Consider the following 17,296-nt stretch of genomic DNA (forward strand, 5'->3'; position numbering starts at 1 on the left):
CAGCAGGGCTACAAACCCAAACCAGCCAATAAACTGTATTTTTTATTACAAGATTGCAGATTAGTTTCTCTAAATAGCCTAGTATTTCCCCTTTCTTCTGTGCTTTGTGTGTGTGCATGCACACGCGCGTGCTTTCTTCTGAAATTTCAACTCCAAAGAGATAACTGTGAGCTCCCAGATTTCATTCATCTTGAGTACATTAGAGAAAAGCTCTAAAGGCACTCTGAGGTTTACATCATAGTAACAAATTTTTTATAAAGAACTAATCAGTCAAAAAAAAAAACTAATCAGTCCTTCCATTACATTTTAGGATCACTTCAAGCATATTCCTAAGAAGAGTCTGGGCTCTCCACTTATGAGATATTCTAAAGAAAGAATGAACTTTTGAGTGTACTATTACTTAGCTTGGGTAAACTCAAAAAGATCAATTGAACTTTTAAAATTATTATCTTGGGCGGCCCAGGTTGGTCAGTGGTTTAGCGCCACCTTCAGCCCAGGGCATGATCCTGGAGACCCGGGTTGGAGTCCCATGTGGGGCCCCTGCAGGGAGCCTGCTACTCCCTCTGCCTGGGTCTCTGCCTCTCTCTCTCTGTGTCTCTCATTAATAAACAAATAAAATCTTTAAAAAATAAAATAAAATAAAATTATCTTTCAGAATAATATATTAATGAAATTGTCTAAATAATACAATTATTATTTTGAGCTTTTAAGTTGCTGAATTTCTACAGATACTTACTAACATTTGGTAAGAGAAGTAGTCTTAATTTATGCAGGTCTGAGAAACATGTGGTCCACCTATCACTAGATTAGAGGTTCCTCCAAATTCAAATGAATGCACCAGCAAAGCAAGTAACACAAATGTAGAAAAGGTACATAATTCAAAATAAAATCTTATAAATGCTGAAATGGTTAAATAAAATACATTGATAGGCCAAATTTAGCCCATTGGTCAATCATTCACAACTTCTGCTAATAGAGATCCTAAAATTTATACCTGCATGAATTAATACCAAGTAAACTGAGAGCTCTGTACCTGTACAAATTTATTTCCTTTCTCTAGGATTACTTTTAATTCTGGCCTGGCTTTAATCATCCTAGGCTGAGACACACTATGAAAAGCAGATTTATAAAACACATTGTTGTTTTTAATCTAAGTGTGTGTGTGTTCAGCACTTTATAATTAAAAACCTTAGATACACTATCCCTTTACTAATAATGTCTATATGAAAGATAAAGCCTAGACATTTTGATTCCTGGTCAGTTCTGCCATTAATGAAAATATTTGTTGAGTGTGATTTATACAAGCTGCAAACTCCATTACTAAAACAAACACAACCAAAGCAGAAACTCTTAAAGAGACTACTTGTTTTGTTAATGTTTAAAAAAAAAAAAAAAAACTGTCAGCAAAGTGGATATGGAAGGAATCTATCTCAACATAATAAAAACCATATATGGCAAACACACAGCTAACATCATACTCAATGGTGAAAAGCTAAAAGATTTTCCTCTAAGATCAGAAACAGGAAAGGATGTCCACTTTCACCACTTTAAAAAGTCCTACTCACAGCAATTGGGCAAGAAAAGAAATGAAAGGCATCCAAGTTGGAAAGGAAGAGGTTAAACTGTCACTCTTTGCAGATGATTGATATTATATATAGAAAACCCTAAAGACACCACCAAGAAAACTATTTAAACTAATAAATGAATTCAGTTAAAATTGCAGGATACAGAATTAACATACAGAAATTGGTTGTATGTCTGCACACTAATAATAGGCTATCAGGAAGAGCAATTAAGAAATCAATCCCATTTATAATTGTATCCAGAAAGAATAAAATACCTAAATATAAATTTACCAAAGAGATGAAAGACTTATACACTAAAAACTATAAAACATTGATGAAAGAAATTAAAGACAACACAAATGGAAAGATACACCATGCCCATGAATTCAAACAATCAATATTGTCAAAATATTCATACTACCCTAAAGCAATCTACAGCTTTAATGCAATCCCTATCAAAATACCAATGACATTTTTCACAGAACTAAAACAAATAATTCTAAAATTGGTATAGAACCACGGAAGACCCTGAATAGCCAAAGCAGTCTCGAGAAAGAAAAATTAAGTTGGAGGTATCATGCTCCCTGATTTTAAACTATTCTACAAAACTACAGTAATCAAAACAGTATGGTACTTGCATGAAAAGAGACCCATAAGTCAATGATATGGAGCTGAGATCCCAGAAATAAACCCTTGCCTATATGATCAATTAAACCAAGAATATACAATGGGGGGGCGGGGAAACAGTCTCTTCAGTAAATGGCACTGGGAAAACTGGACCAGCTACATGCAAAAACAATGAAACTAGACCACTATCTTATACCATATAGAAAAATTAATTCAAAATAGACTAACAACTTGAATGCAAGCACTGAAACCATAAAACTCCTAAAAGAAAACATAGGCAATAGAGTCCCTGACATTAGTCTCAGCAATATTTCTTTTGGACTATACTCCTCAGGGAAAGGCAACAAAAGTTAAAATAAGCAAATGAGACTTAAACCAAAAAGATTTTGCACAGCTAAGGAAGCCACCAACAAAATGAAAACATAATCTAATGAATGGGATAAGATAACTGTGAACCATATACCCAGTAAGGGGATAATGTCCAAAATATATAAAGAATTTATACAATGTAATACCAAAAAAAACAAATAACCCAATTAAAAATTTAGCAGAGGACTTGAATAGAAAATTTTCCAAAGAAGACATACAGATGGTCAACAGACACCTAAAAAGATGCTCAACATCACTAATGAATCAGGGAAAAGGCAAATCAAAACCATAATAAAATATCACTTGAAAAAAAATAATAAATAAATAAAATATCACTTGATGGGATGAGCACTGGGTGTTATTCTGAAAGTTGGCAAATTGAACACCAATAAAAAATAAATTTATAAAAAAAAAGATATCACCTGATGCCTGTCAGAATGGCTATTATCAAAAAGACAAAAAATAACAAGTGCTGTCAGTAACAAATGTGGAGAAAAGGGACCCCTCAAACACTGTTGATGGGAATGGAAGTTAGGGCAGCCACTTTGGAGGTTCCTCAAAAAATTAAATATAAAGACACCATATGATCCAGCAATTCCACTTCTGGTTATTTACTCAAAGAAAGTGAAAACACCAAGTCAGAGATACAAGTACCCCTATGTTTGTTGCTGCATTATTTTCAATAGCCAAGATATGGAAACCATGGAAGTGTCCATTGATAGATGAATGGATAAAGGTGTGATACACACACACACACACACACACACACACACAAAATTGAATATTAACCATTAAAGGAATGAAATCTTGCCATTTGCAACAACATGGATGGACTTGGAGGATATTATGCTTAGTGGAACAAATCAAGCAGAGAAAGACAATACTATATATATGATTTCACCTATATTTGAATCTAAAAAACAAAACAAGTGAACAAAAAATGCAAAACAGAAACTGGCTCATAGATACAAGGAACAAACTGTTGGTTATCAGAATGGGGATGGGCTGAGGGCAGGTGAAATAGTTGAAGGGGGTTAAGAGGTATAAACTTCCAGTTATAAAATAAATAAGTCATGGGGATAGCATAGAGAATATAGTCAATAATTTTGTAATAACTTTGTATGATGACAGATGGCAACTAGTTTAACATGGAGAACATTTTGTAATATATAAAAATATCAAATCACTATGATGTATATCTGAAACTAATAGGATATTATGCTAATTATACTTCAATAAAAATAAATAAATGTATAATAGGAAAAAAAGATCTGAGCTAATTTATTTCTTAATTTCTTCTCAGCCAATATCTTTCATTCCTTATAAGGAACAGTTATTATACATCACATGTGAAATTTTGCTTGATTAAAAATGTTTAAAGTTTTTTTACTGCAAGAAAAAAAGTCAAGGAGAAAAATTACTAGAGGTAAGTAACCCACAATAAAACACTGAGAATGACAAACTTTGGAATAATTGTAACTTCTATTTATCTAAAATCTAAGCAAATAAAGGTCAGCTGGGTGGAATTTCTTTAGCACATTCTCTGCTCTTTCATGAAAAAGACAAATGGGAAATAAACATGCTGATTTTTAGAGATTTAATAACAAAACAGGATCTTTAGCGAGTCAATCCAATTCTCTTTACCTTCTATAATTAAAATACTACAAAATGATAAATGGTTTTCAATTAACTAGAATATCTCCATTAATGCAAAGCAGGAATTGTCCCAACTGCTCTGAAAGAGAAATCTTCATACCATCCCAAACTCCCTTCAAGACAATGCACATACTTTAATCTGTACTTCAGCCATATCTTTAAATCGTTGTAAACTGGAAGCCAGAATTTTTGCCAGCAGATGCCCAGTTCCTATGCATAAATTCTTCTTTGTAATCAAGCATCCTATAAGACTTAACCCCAGACACTGAATTTCTAAAAGAATAAAAGAAAAAATAATAAAATGAGTTGTTTTAAATCTCAAAACTGGAGAAAAAAAGTAAAGACATCCAACCAACAGCTCAAGGCCTATAAAAAATCTATCGTAAATCCTGAGTTCAAATTGTACCAACCTTGGTCATCTGGGTACATCTGCAGTGTGTGAAGCACTGAATCAATAGCACCTTCCAAGGATAATACTTCTAATGCATCAGGAGATTGTGCTAGAGAAGAAATTACTTTCAATCCACTTTTTTGAATCCCAGGAATTCCAATGAACTAAAATCAGAAGGACAATTAATATTTGCTACTTAAAATGACTTAATACTTACCTTAGTTAAAGCCAGCTATAGGCTGATAAAATATAAGCTAAGTAGTCTAAATAAAGATTATTATCCTTGATTTGTGTCTTGTATTACTAATCACTTTTTAGTTCTTGTTAAGGATAAGAGCTACCATTTTAATGCCTACTGAATATCTGTTTTGTACCAAGTACTTAACATGAATTTTCTTTTCACAAGAATCTTAAATCCATACTAATATCATTCCCTTTATAAAATGAGTTCACTGAGGGTTAAAGAGTTGAGTATTCCTTAAGTCACACAGATTGTACATTGCTGAGATGATACCAAATCAGGGATGTTCAATCCCACTGCCTATATACTTAACCAGCAAAATGCAATGCTTACTTTCACTACAGAAAATAGTAATTGAAAATTTACTCTTTAAGTGTCAAATCTCATTTATTCCCCCTCAACAGCCTATATAATAGGTTCACCAGGTTTTAAAGATGCAAGAACAAGAAGAGCTCAAGTCACAAAGCTAGTTAAGTGTCAGGACTAGGATTTGTATATAAATGTATTCCCTTAAAAGCCCAGGAGCAAAAAAAAAAAAAAAAAAAAAAAAAAAAAAAAGCCCAGGAGGTTACCTGCTACCCTTTCCAACTTTTTAATCTCAGCTCCTCCAGATGATTTGACATTATTTACAAGTATTGTAATAGAGGACACTTCTTTCTTTTTTCTTTTCTTTTCTTTTCTTTTCTTTTTTCTTCTTTTCTCTTCTTTTCTTTTCTTTCTTTCTAGGCTATCCTACTCATTGACTAAGGAGAAACAGTCAACACACTTTCCCACCATGGACAACCACAACCACACTTTCCCTCTTTTGACATCTGTGACATGTAGCTAACTCTTACATGGAATGGGTCATGTCATCTCTACTTTTCCAAAATGCTTTACAAACTTCTGTCATGATGGGAATATCCATCTAACAGCTTTCTTTTCAAAAATTGCAATGCTATCCTTCACAGGACTTCTGCTTTCACAGACACTGGTTTCATGGTATCTCTACTCCAAATCTCCGACTGACACCACGGGTATACCACAGAGTTGAGAGCTTCATGTCAGATCTCAAGCTCTGTTGTAGCTTCTTCAACCAAAACCATCTATCCTCCAACCTTTCTCACTTCCATACTACCAATGAACAGACGTTCATTTCCTTCCAATCTAGTCCTCCACTACCTCTCAATTGTCCTCATTCAGCATCTATTTTTTGGTATTGGGTGTGGAGAAAAGCACCTTCTGTGTCTTTCTCCTCTGCCTCATAATTGCTCAGCTTGGACATTTCTTCTATCATTTCAACAACACCCTTCTATCCTAGCCTCCCTTTGCACATTTTCCTGTCATTATTTCCATCTTACCAACTTCCTGGGTAGTAATTTGGAGCCAGTTAAATTTAGGTTTCAATTCTGCCTCTTAGTTCCACTTTAAAACCTAGTAGTTCCATTTTAGTTCTACTAAAAATGAATGAAATAACGTTTACTCAGAAGTGCTATTTACTCAGAAAGTATTATTCAAGAAATATAAAGAAATTCAAAGTGGTTCAAAGTGAAACTTGAAGGGATGGCTCATGTTCCTCTCAGCTTCCTCACCTTCCACTGATCCTAATAAAGCAGGGTTATTACGAGGGTGAAATGAAATGAGAGAACTCCCTGTCCCTGCAGTTAGCCCTAAGTGATGGCAACAGTTCAGGCCTTGGTCTAAACACCCACCTCAGAGATGAAAACCTTCTAAGTGGAAGACAGAGGGTCCCTTAATTGGTCTTCCCTCCATCAAGTACCACTTCTCCATTTCTAAACTTATTAATAGAAACATCTACACACACTATATCCATATTCTCACCACCCCTTAATTTCATATAATCAGACTTCTGTCTTAACCAGTCAAAGAAAAAAGTCCTTTATCAATTGAACTGCTGATTTTTCCTCTCTTGGTTTCCATGACATGGTACGCCCCTAATTATTCTCAAATTTAAAATCATTCATTTGCCCATCTCCTTTACAATCTCTCCTTTAAAAAAAAAAAAAAAAACCAACAATCTCTTCTTTCATCATCAAACTTTGTCCAAAGCTCTTTTCTTAAAACTATTCTATTCATGGATGGGACTTTATAAAATAATGTGGTTCATGTCACCATAACAACAATAGCAACAACCACAACTATAATGCCAAAATCTATGTAGCACTTGCTATGTGTCAGATATTCTCTTAAGCACTTTTATATATTAACTCATTTAATCCTCACAATAACTCTACACTGTAGAAGCACTATTAGTATCTCTATGCTATTGATGAAAAAAATTGAGACACAGAAACCCTTACGCAGATAACTCAAAGCACAAGTTCAAACTCTCTTAAGCTCTAAGTCCACACTACTCTTCACTTGACACCAGTATCTTAAACTCAGATGCTCAAAGCTAAAATTTTATTATCTTCTTGAAAAAGACAAAGTTAGATTGCAGATTGTGTTTTCTGAACCTTCTGTTTGATTAATGGTAGCACTATTCCTACTTCCTAGGCAGGGCCAGCTTTATGGGTGTGCACTCATGTACTCAAATAGATCTCTGTGCTCAGAAGGGCCCCATACTTGGTATAATGCTCTGCTACTACTGCCTTGAAATTCTTAATAATTTTTAAACCAGAAGTCCTGCATTTTCATTTTGTTTTGTGCCCCACAAATCATGCAGCTAGTTTTAACCTCAAAATGTATCATAGGCCTGGGATGCCTAGGTGGCAAGTCAGTTGAGCATCTGACTCTTGGTTTCAGCTTGGGTTGTGATCTCAGGGTGATGAAATTGAGCCCTACATCAAGCTCTACACTCAGAGCAGAGTCTGCTTTGGTTTCACTCTCCATCTCCCTCTGCCCCATGCTCTCTCAAATAAATAAATAAATCTTTTAAAAAATGTATCATAGGCTTATTTTTTATACTAAAAGGTAAATCAAACTGATATTTATAAAGCATATATCTTTGTCCTTAATGCCATCACTCTAACAAGTTTCTATTCAACTTCTTGTTCCGCTACCTTGAACTCCTCTAATCTTGAACTATTTCAGGTGCAGCTGGATGATGACTAGCGACTTGAAACAGGAAACCTGTGATTTTTCAATGCAAAAAGAGAATGACAATATCACATTACTATATATGATGGAGCTCAAACTATCTGATAATTTAAAATACTGATATTTGAGTTTTGACAGTTTCATAAATTTGAAAATATATATCACATGTACGTGTTTATGATATTTAAAAGTTTACAATGGATTTTTCTTTCACTTATTAAATGTTCCATCTTGAAAACAGTGATTTAATGTACTGCTTTTCAAAAGTAAATTAGAATCAATTTACTAGTTTATACTTGGCAATCTTATCCAAATGAAGTTTTTGGAAGTGCCAAGGGAAGAACACCTATACACATCAATTAGAAATATCCTATTGCCTATGCCCCACATTCTCTAAAGTTTTTTTCAAATAATTAAAATGGTTTATTCAATAAGTTAGCTAACCAGCTCAGGAAAAAAATGATTACACCAGCCTCTTTCCTAGCTACTAGCTATGTCAACTGCAATTCAAAGAACCTTCCCAGAAAAAAAAAAAAAATTGAATGTAGAGCTAAAAAGAAGACACCATAGTCCAGAACTAACATTAAGGTTTATCCAATAAAAAAAAAAAAAAAAAGGTTTATCCAATAAAATATCTGGATTTCAAGAAAAAGAATCCTTTGGGAATTTAAATATCACTCATCTTTTAAATGAAAAAAAAAAACAAGCTGGTTTTGAATTTTTCCACTAAAACATTCAGTACTAAAGACAGTGAAATCCCTATAAAGTTTTTAAAGAAGATAAAACCAAACTGTTTCTTTGAGAGTCCAAATATAAAAGCAACAGATTTGAACTTCAGCCTGAATGTTATTGGAATTTCATATATATCCAAACATTAATTCACTTTCGCAAATACTCTTTATAGTCTGTGCATTGTAATCTTAGTTGAATCTCAAATTCTACCTTATTGGGAATTCTGCTTTCCAAGAACAGACTTATTTTTAAAGGTAATTTATTTCACATGTCTGTAGTATTTGGACCTAAAATCTCTAATGCTTTGCAACATTTATTCAGAGTGAGACATGCAACCACAGAATTTTAGAGCTAAAGAAATACTTACATTCCTCTTTTAGAGCATTTTTTTCTCAAAAGTGGATAAGGATTAGGGGAACTACACAGGGGATATTTTAAAAAACAAAATACTGTCACTTCTGCTTCCTCCTGCCCTTAACTCCCTGCCTCCAAATGACAGTCACTATAGTGAGGTGCTGTGTCATTATACAGTTGTTGAAATGGGGGGGGGGGGGGTGGCAAGTTTCTCAACCACTTCTGGGATTAACTAACAAAAGAAAGTAGGACCTGAGAGCTGAGTGACTTCTCAGCATCATGGTATTTACTGGTAGAGCTGGGTCTCTTGACTCCTGACTCCTTCCACTCCATCACAGTGATATTCAATAACTTCAGAAAAGATGGGCTAACCAGAATCACAGTTATCTATAAGGCTATTCTAGTACCTCATGCTTCTCACCAACACATACCATGAATAAAATTAACTGCTCCTTTCTCTACATTCCTAGAATACTGTCCATAAAAGGCTAGTATAGCTCATAGATGCTAATGCTGAATAAGTAGTTTATGCATTGCTATTACTCCCCTATCCCACCCATGAGACCCAAGACAGAGGAGTACAAACCATGATCATTTTTATCTTCCAAATGCCTAACGCAGTTCCTTCCACATACTTATTTTCATCAAATACTTCTGGAATTGAATTCAACCCATTATATTGCTATGCTCAAAAAATCAATTTAAGGTTTCAGTACAAATGACTCAAATATATCATAGACAATTACATTATAAAGTTCAGTTTAAATTGAATTTTTAAAGGAGACCTCTCTGCAGGCTATATAACTAATTTATGACATTTTCCAAAGTATACTAAATCACAAGGAATCATTTCCATTAATTATCTTGACTGCTCTCTTCCTTTCATGAAAACATTAACTCTAATAATTTTTTACATCTTTACTCTTATACCTTTTATAAAGACCAATTCATCTTACATTAAACTTCCAAACCATCTTAATTCCATCAATACTTTCTGCATTCCACAATAGAGACATAATCCCCCTCTTTTTTTCATACTTAGTTTGTTGATTATAGTAATTATTGAAAATGTACACAGATGTGTAAATAACTGAAAATGAAAAGAAATAATGCACACTAAACCATTTCAGAGGTCATCTCTGAAGAGAGCAATGAAATTAAAGTAAGCCCATGTAATCAAAGAAGACTTTAACATTGCACCCTGTGTGTCTTCATGGACTGAACCTTTTCAGGCCAGAAAATAAAGACTAGCCGCCATAAGAAAGAAAACAGCAGCCATAATTCCTGACATCACTCATAAGACTTAGCTGAATATCTAGCTCTTTAGTTCTCTTTCTGATTGAGTAGACTGGAGTAGATTTATGTTACTAGCAATGTAAAGCACCTGTCCAAGTCTGTAGTCAAGAGTATACTTCCTTTAGAGGGAATGGTACATCTCTTCACCCCCTACATCCCTACTGACATCTTACGTCCACCCACATAACTTCCTACTGTCATAGTAAACATAAGATGGAAAACTGAAGTAAAAATAGCCCTTCTATTTACCCAAATCTCAAATTCTAGTTAATGATATAAGGCAGAAAACCTATATTGTACCTACCCTGTTCAAAGCTGCTAGGACCAGTTTATGAATATCATTCTTGAAACACTGCTTCTTAACCAGATTTAGCTTATGTTGATATTCAGTATCTTCCCTGGAATCTTCTGGCATGCCTAGATAGATAGATAAATTCCCATAAATATTTAAGCTGAGCAGACTGTCGCTTTGCAAGAATGATCATAATTAACCTAATAATACATACACATGTCCTTTTTTCTTATGCGTAGCTCCTTATTAAAGAAACAACTCTTATCTTTAAGGAATTTATAAAAAAATTTATCATTGAATATAAAATAAATACAGTGTGTGTGACTGCTTACTGAATTTAGGGATAACTGGGTGATGGGGACTAAGGAGGGTACTTGATGTAAAGAGCGCTGGGTGTTATTTGCAAGTCATGACTAAATTCTACCTCTGAAACTAATTTTTAAAATTCTTTCAATTAAATAAAAAAAAGAAAAAGAAGTAAAGTAGCAAGAAGTTGCTACATGGAGAAATTTTCTGTAGTAAACAATATCTTTTTTGTATGAATAAGCTGTACTCACACAGAAGCTGTAAGATTTTTATGCAACAATGGACAACTTGAGAAGAGCTCAGTTATTTGGACTACAACATAAAAAGGTCAGATGTGAAACGCAGAGAACAGCTGGAATAACAGCAAAAGGAAAAAAGACTAGTTTCAGCATTATGATGGTAAAGTGTATGTAGTTTTGTTAAAAGTGCTCTAAGGTGATATAATAGTGTTAAGTAACTTAAAGGAAGCATATTCCTTATTAAGCTACATGGTAATGTGAAAAAACAGGAAGTCAAAAATTATTAGCTATATTATAGAATCTATAATACAATTATTATGAATGAAACATGTTTCCCAAACCTATGACTGTATAAATTAATAAATAATTCTATATGATCTTTCACTTTAATAATCTGTATTAACACAAACTATGAACTGGCTGCATATATAGCTTTTTATTTACCTAACAAAAAAAACTTGAGTCCTACCTACATGCCAGAGGTGTTGCTACATGTTGGAATTACCACAATGAATAACAAAGGCTGGATGGATCTCCACCCTCCTGGGGCTTTCAGTCCTTATTTAGAAATCTATTCAAACAGGTTCAGACATTCACTACAGCTGTATGACTTTGGGCAAGTCACTTAAACTCTTTATTTCTTATTTTCAGTAACCAAGCCCACATTAATTTCTGAAACTGCCCACATCCCAAGCAGATGTAACCACTAAGAATAGGCCAACAGAGTAGTAAAAAAAATTTTATGGAGTATGAGTCTCCATAAACATCCTTCTTACATTAAGACCAAATGAACATTACCATAAATTTCATCTGATCTTTGTTATATCACTTGAGTTTCTACTCTCCATAGTAGATATAATTTCCTTTCCACATAACAGTCCTTTAAATTGCATGTACTGCAAACTTTCTGAGGGCAGGCTCCATAACCTAATCATCTCCAGATCACCAAACATAGTGCTTTATATACAACAGTTGTTCAATATATGTTTGTTCCACAAATGTATATTTAAAAGTGCCTGCTCTGGGGCAGCCCGGGTGGTCAGTGGTTTAGCGCTGCCTTTGGCCCGGGGTGTGATCCTGGAGACACGGAATCAAGTCCCATGTCGGGCTCCCTGCTTCTCCTTCGGCCTGTGTCTCTGCCTCTGTGTCTCTCATGAATAAATAAATAAAATCTTAAAAAAAAAAAGTGCCTACTCTGGATCAGGCTGCATTAGAATGAAAATCTGGCTCCATTATATAAGTTGTGACCTTAACAACTCTACATTTCAATGCCTTGGTTTCATCATTTATAAAATGGCACACGCACAAAAAGCAGTATCTGCCTCATAGTTTACTATGAGAATTTTTTTTTAATTTTTTTTTTATTTATTTATGATAGTCACAGAGAGAGAGAGGCAGAGACATAGGCAGAGGGAGAAGCAGGCTCCATGCACCGGGAGCCCGACGTGGGATTTGATCCCGGGTCTCCAGGATCGCGCCCTGGGCCAAAGGCAGGCGCCAAACCGCTGCGCCACCCAGGGATCCCGAGAATTTTAAGTTTATATACATAAAGCACTTTGAATAGGCCTGACACATTTTAATTCCTCCAAGTTGCTAGGTATTATTGTTATTAACTACAAATAAATGGGTTGTAATACAATTTTCGTATCATCCTAAATCATCTGAGATTAAACAAATTCAGTTTCTCTGATTGCTCTTTTATTTATTTTATTTTTCTTAAAGATTTTATTCATTTATTCATGACAGAGAGGCAGAGACACAGGCAGAGGAAGAAGCAGGCTTCATGCAGGGAGCCCAACGCGGGACTCGATCCTGGGTCTCCAGGATCAGGCCCTGGGCTGAAGGCGGCGCTAAACCGCTGAGCCACTCGGCCTGCCCATAATTGCTCTTTTAGATGTGATTTTATCCTCACAATCACCTCCCTCTGTATACTTCCCAATTTGCACAAGTTTTTTCTTAAGCAATTTTACATTATTTCCTCTAGAACTGATAAAAGTCAAGGAAAAACAATGAAATGATATTTTATTAAAATAACTGTGCCTTGGACAGCCCCCGTGGCTCAGCGGTTTAGCGCCGCCTTCACCCCAGGGTGTGATCCTGGAGACTCAGGATCGAGTCCCATGTCAGGGTCCCTGCATGGAGCCTGCTTCTCCCTCTGCCTGTGTCTCTGCCTCTCTCTCTCTCTCTGTGTGTGTCTCTCATGAATAAATAAATAAAATCTTAAAAAAAAAGAAACTTGAAATTTAAAAAAATAAATAACTGTGCCTTTATTATTACTTTGTTAAAGCCACAGATTCAATTATTTCAGTAATTTATTGTTATAAAAAAGAGGAGAAGTTGAAAAGTACTAACTTGAAAGAAACTTAAGGGACATAGCACCGTATGTGATATGTGGCCCTGAATTAGATACTGAATTATATAAATTTGCTAAAATGCACATCTTTGTTACAAGTAAGAATATCTGAATATGATCTACTCAATAAATGAATTTAGATATTATAAGTACCTACCTCAACTTAACATGTTCAAACCAGAATCATAATCAACCTTGGAACTAATGGGGTACTGATACTATAGTTATTTCATTGATATATAGAATGGCAAGATACAATATGGCACAGTATGGTGCAGAATGGGATAGTATGGTGTGGTATGATAATGTGGTAGGTAGCATAGAATAAAGTACACAATTAACAATAAATAAAGGTATTTATATACTGATATATTTATAAATGTATCAATTAATATGTATTTCCATATGAGAAATGTAACCCTAAAGTTATAAAATTGTTTTCAAGGGTACTCGTTTAATACTTCTAAACATCATTATAAAAAACATCATTTATTATTTAAATATATCATTTCAAATATCTAAAAATGATTGACTATCAATATTGCTTCAGGTTTAATCTGAGAACAGAAGAAAAGAAATATTATATTCAAATTTTGCTTTTGAACTGAGTATTATTTTATTAACTAACAGATTTCATTCTGAATATCTTCTGCTCATCTTAAAAACTCAAATCCACCTTCAAAAGATTAAGGCTGACACTTTTAAAGATAGATAATCAAAATAGTTTCCTTTTGTTTTGTTTTTTACAATCTACAAAGGTCAAAAAAAGTGTAATAATGTTTTCAAGCAAAATTATGTCTATTAAATTATACCTTAAAAGTTGCCTTACGAAAAAAAAAAGTTGCCTGACAACTATAAATAGCACATCATGATTCAATTCAAAATATATTAATTAGATAGATATTTTAGTTCAATGTACCAGGGGATTTAAAAAAAGAAGGCTGAAGAAAGCCCTCTTCTTGAAAAAAAAATGTATATTCTTATACCAAGTATACTCTCACTCTTAGAAACATAAAATGCCAATATGATTACAAAGAGTGTATATTTAGGAAGATTTCGTTTAAAAAGGACACACATAGGACACCTGGGTGGCTCAGTGGTTGAGTGTCTGCCTTTGGCTCAGGTCGTGATCCCTGGGTCCCAGGATCAAGTCCCACATCGGGCTGCCTACAGGGAGCCTCCTTCTCTCTCTACCTACATCTCTGCCTCTCTCTGTATGTCTCTCATGAATAAATAAATAAAATCTTTTTAAAAATAAAAATAAAAAATAAATTATAAAGACACACACAAATTGGGCTTTAAAATAATTAGGAATTTTACCAAACAAGTAACTCCATCCCTGATATGCAATAGTCAGAAAGTCCTGTCAAATGTACCTCCTGGGCAGCCCAAGTGGCCCAGCGGTTTAGGGCCACCTTCAGCCCAGGCCCTGATCCTGGAGTCCCGGGATTGAGTCCCACATCAGGCTCCCTGCATGGAGCCTGCTTCTCCCTCTGCCTATGTCTCTGCCTCTCTCTCTCTCTCTCTCTCTTTCTTTCTCTCTCTCTCCCTCTCTTTCTCTCTCTCTCATGAATAAATAAATAAAATCTTTAAGAAAAATGTACCTCCTCACCATCTCTTAGATCCACCCTCTCCTCTGGTTCCACTGCTGGGCCTCTACCATGTCTCACTGGATTATCATGGCCTCCAACACAATCTCACTCTCTCTCTCTCAAGGAAGCTTTCACCCTGACAGTCATCCTCCACAGCACAGCATTATTGTTATAAATTGCAGATTTGGTCATGACAATATAGGTTTTTAACAAATAAATTGTTTAAATAAATTTGAATTGACTTCTGTTTAAAAAGCACAACTGCTCAGTGTTGTGCCCAAGCCCTAGATTTCAGGCCTCTGCCAATAGCTCCATATTCATCCTCAGACACCGATCTCACCCCGCCACGTTTCACTCGCCCCAGACCATGTGCACTCTCTCCTTCTGCTTGAAATATCCTGCCTGGCCTTTCCACCAGGTCAGTTTCACCCTTCAACTTTAAATATGTCAATCTTGACCTACTCCTTTGAATAAATACTTGTGCCTCCACCAATATTCTCTGAGCTTTCTATATAAACATATAGCTATAACAGCTCCTCTCATATCTGGTCACTATCTATTTACCCATCCATCTACCTCTAAGCTCCTATAATAGTATAGTAATGCCCTTGCATTCATTTGTCATAACCGTGCAGCCATCACAATGTTGAGAACATCAGAGGTACTTAATAACTGTATGTTGAATGAATGGAGGAGCAACTGTTTTAAATGGGATTTGGAGGACAAACAAGGTCACAAGAGAGATAAGTAGGAGGTAAAGGGGAGAGGACAGAAGCTATGGAGGTTAATGAGTAAAAGCCACGTGGTTATATGTGAGGAAGATTCATTCAACCACAGAGCAAAAGAAGGACCGAAAAAGAACAAAAGGGAAAGTGTGAATATTAGCTATATTTATATTTTAGACAAAAAAAAAAAAACAACTTGGATGGCAACAGAAATAGAAAAGAATTATCAGAGTGAACACTCTCCTTGGAAGTAAAGCTCCCTACTTTATATTATAGTGATTTCATGTGTAAATGGATTATTGAATTTTCCTAAAAATTAATCTGACTCTTCCACACATCTTTTTCCTCTCTTTTTATTTTTGGATTTAGTGGGAAGATTTGAATTTTGTTTTTTTTTGTTGTTGTAGTTGTAGTTGTTTTAAGATTTGAATTTTGTTGGTAGAAACTGGTCCTTTCATTTTTGCCTAGAAAGTTGATATTTTACAAAATGTCAAAAAAATTTGCTAGAATTATCATCTCTTTCCATATTTAATTATGTAACTTACCTGGAACTATAAAATGTAAAACAGCTCGGAGTGCCTCCAGCTGCACCAATGAGGATGCCTCATGACTTTTCATAACTGTTATGATTTTGGGGGCCACTGCTGCCATTATATCCAGGGTAGCATCACTGGAGATACAACATGGAAATGCTTAGTAAAAGTACAACCCAATTCCACTGTACAAACCCCAAATTGAAACAAGTACAAGAAAACAGAACCATTCTATTTTATCAGAAAAAGCTGTATGAAAATGCATTGAGTTCAATAATATGAGCATACATATTTTAACTATTATTTAATAAAATAAATTCTGACCTCAAGTGGAAGTCATAGTAACCTGGGAATTCTTTTAATCGGTTTCACAAAACACAACTTCTTTCGGACCTACACACAGGTCACTGGCAACAACCCTGTAGGTGTTCTTATCCGCATTTTCCCGATGAAGAGTTTAGACCGACAGATGTTGCATATCCAAGTCCTATCACCAGAAGGTGACAGAGAGCCAGGACTGCAGTGCAGACTCATCTGAGCCCCAAAGCCCAGGCTCTTTACAGCAAATTAACACCTCTTCCAAATTAACACTCCTGGACTTCCTGTACAGTATTTTTAGTTAGATTTATTTGCATGAAAATCTTTGTTTCTCTAAGATGCTTTAGCTGTTCTTTATTTTCCATATGAAGAAATGCCCCTTGACCAGATTTCAGTAGGTACTACACTTTAAAACAGGTAGGCCTTGCTTCCCATGGTACCCTGTTAACTAAAACCTGCGCATGTCCTTACTTAACACGGTTCTGTGATAACTGGAATAGAGTCCCTCTGGCCCACCTGTAAATCCCAGCTTAAACACATCCCCTCCTTGTACCTTCTCTTGTTTGGTCATTCCGCTTCATTCACTCTTCTCTACCCACTGTGCCTTTTACACATCCCTGCTGTTGCATGATTACACAGTACGTGGTATTGTGACTCTCTGTTTACAT

The 17,296-nt window shown here is 35.0% G+C and overlaps 1 protein-coding gene across 1 annotated transcript in view; it reads right to left on the minus strand.

Annotated features, from left to right (window-relative positions):
* The window catches only part of LRRK2 (leucine rich repeat kinase 2), a 139,469-nt gene that overhangs the window by 93,815 nt on the left and 28,358 nt on the right, over window positions 1–17,296 (minus strand). Inside the window, exons 13-16 of the mRNA XM_077870443.1 lie at window positions 16,323–16,447; window positions 10,575–10,687; window positions 4,628–4,772; window positions 4,351–4,490 (exon numbers count right to left, since the gene is read on the minus strand). Coding sequence (XP_077726569.1) covers window positions 4,351–4,490; window positions 4,628–4,772; window positions 10,575–10,687; window positions 16,323–16,447 — 523 coding nt within the window. The remainder of the gene's footprint in view (window positions 1–4,350; window positions 4,491–4,627; window positions 4,773–10,574; window positions 10,688–16,322; window positions 16,448–17,296) is intronic.

Source organism: Canis aureus, chromosome 25 (assembly GCF_053574225.1).
Source record: "Canis aureus isolate CA01 chromosome 25, VMU_Caureus_v.1.0, whole genome shotgun sequence".
Classification (NCBI taxonomy): Eukaryota; Metazoa; Chordata; class Mammalia; order Carnivora; family Canidae; genus Canis; species Canis aureus.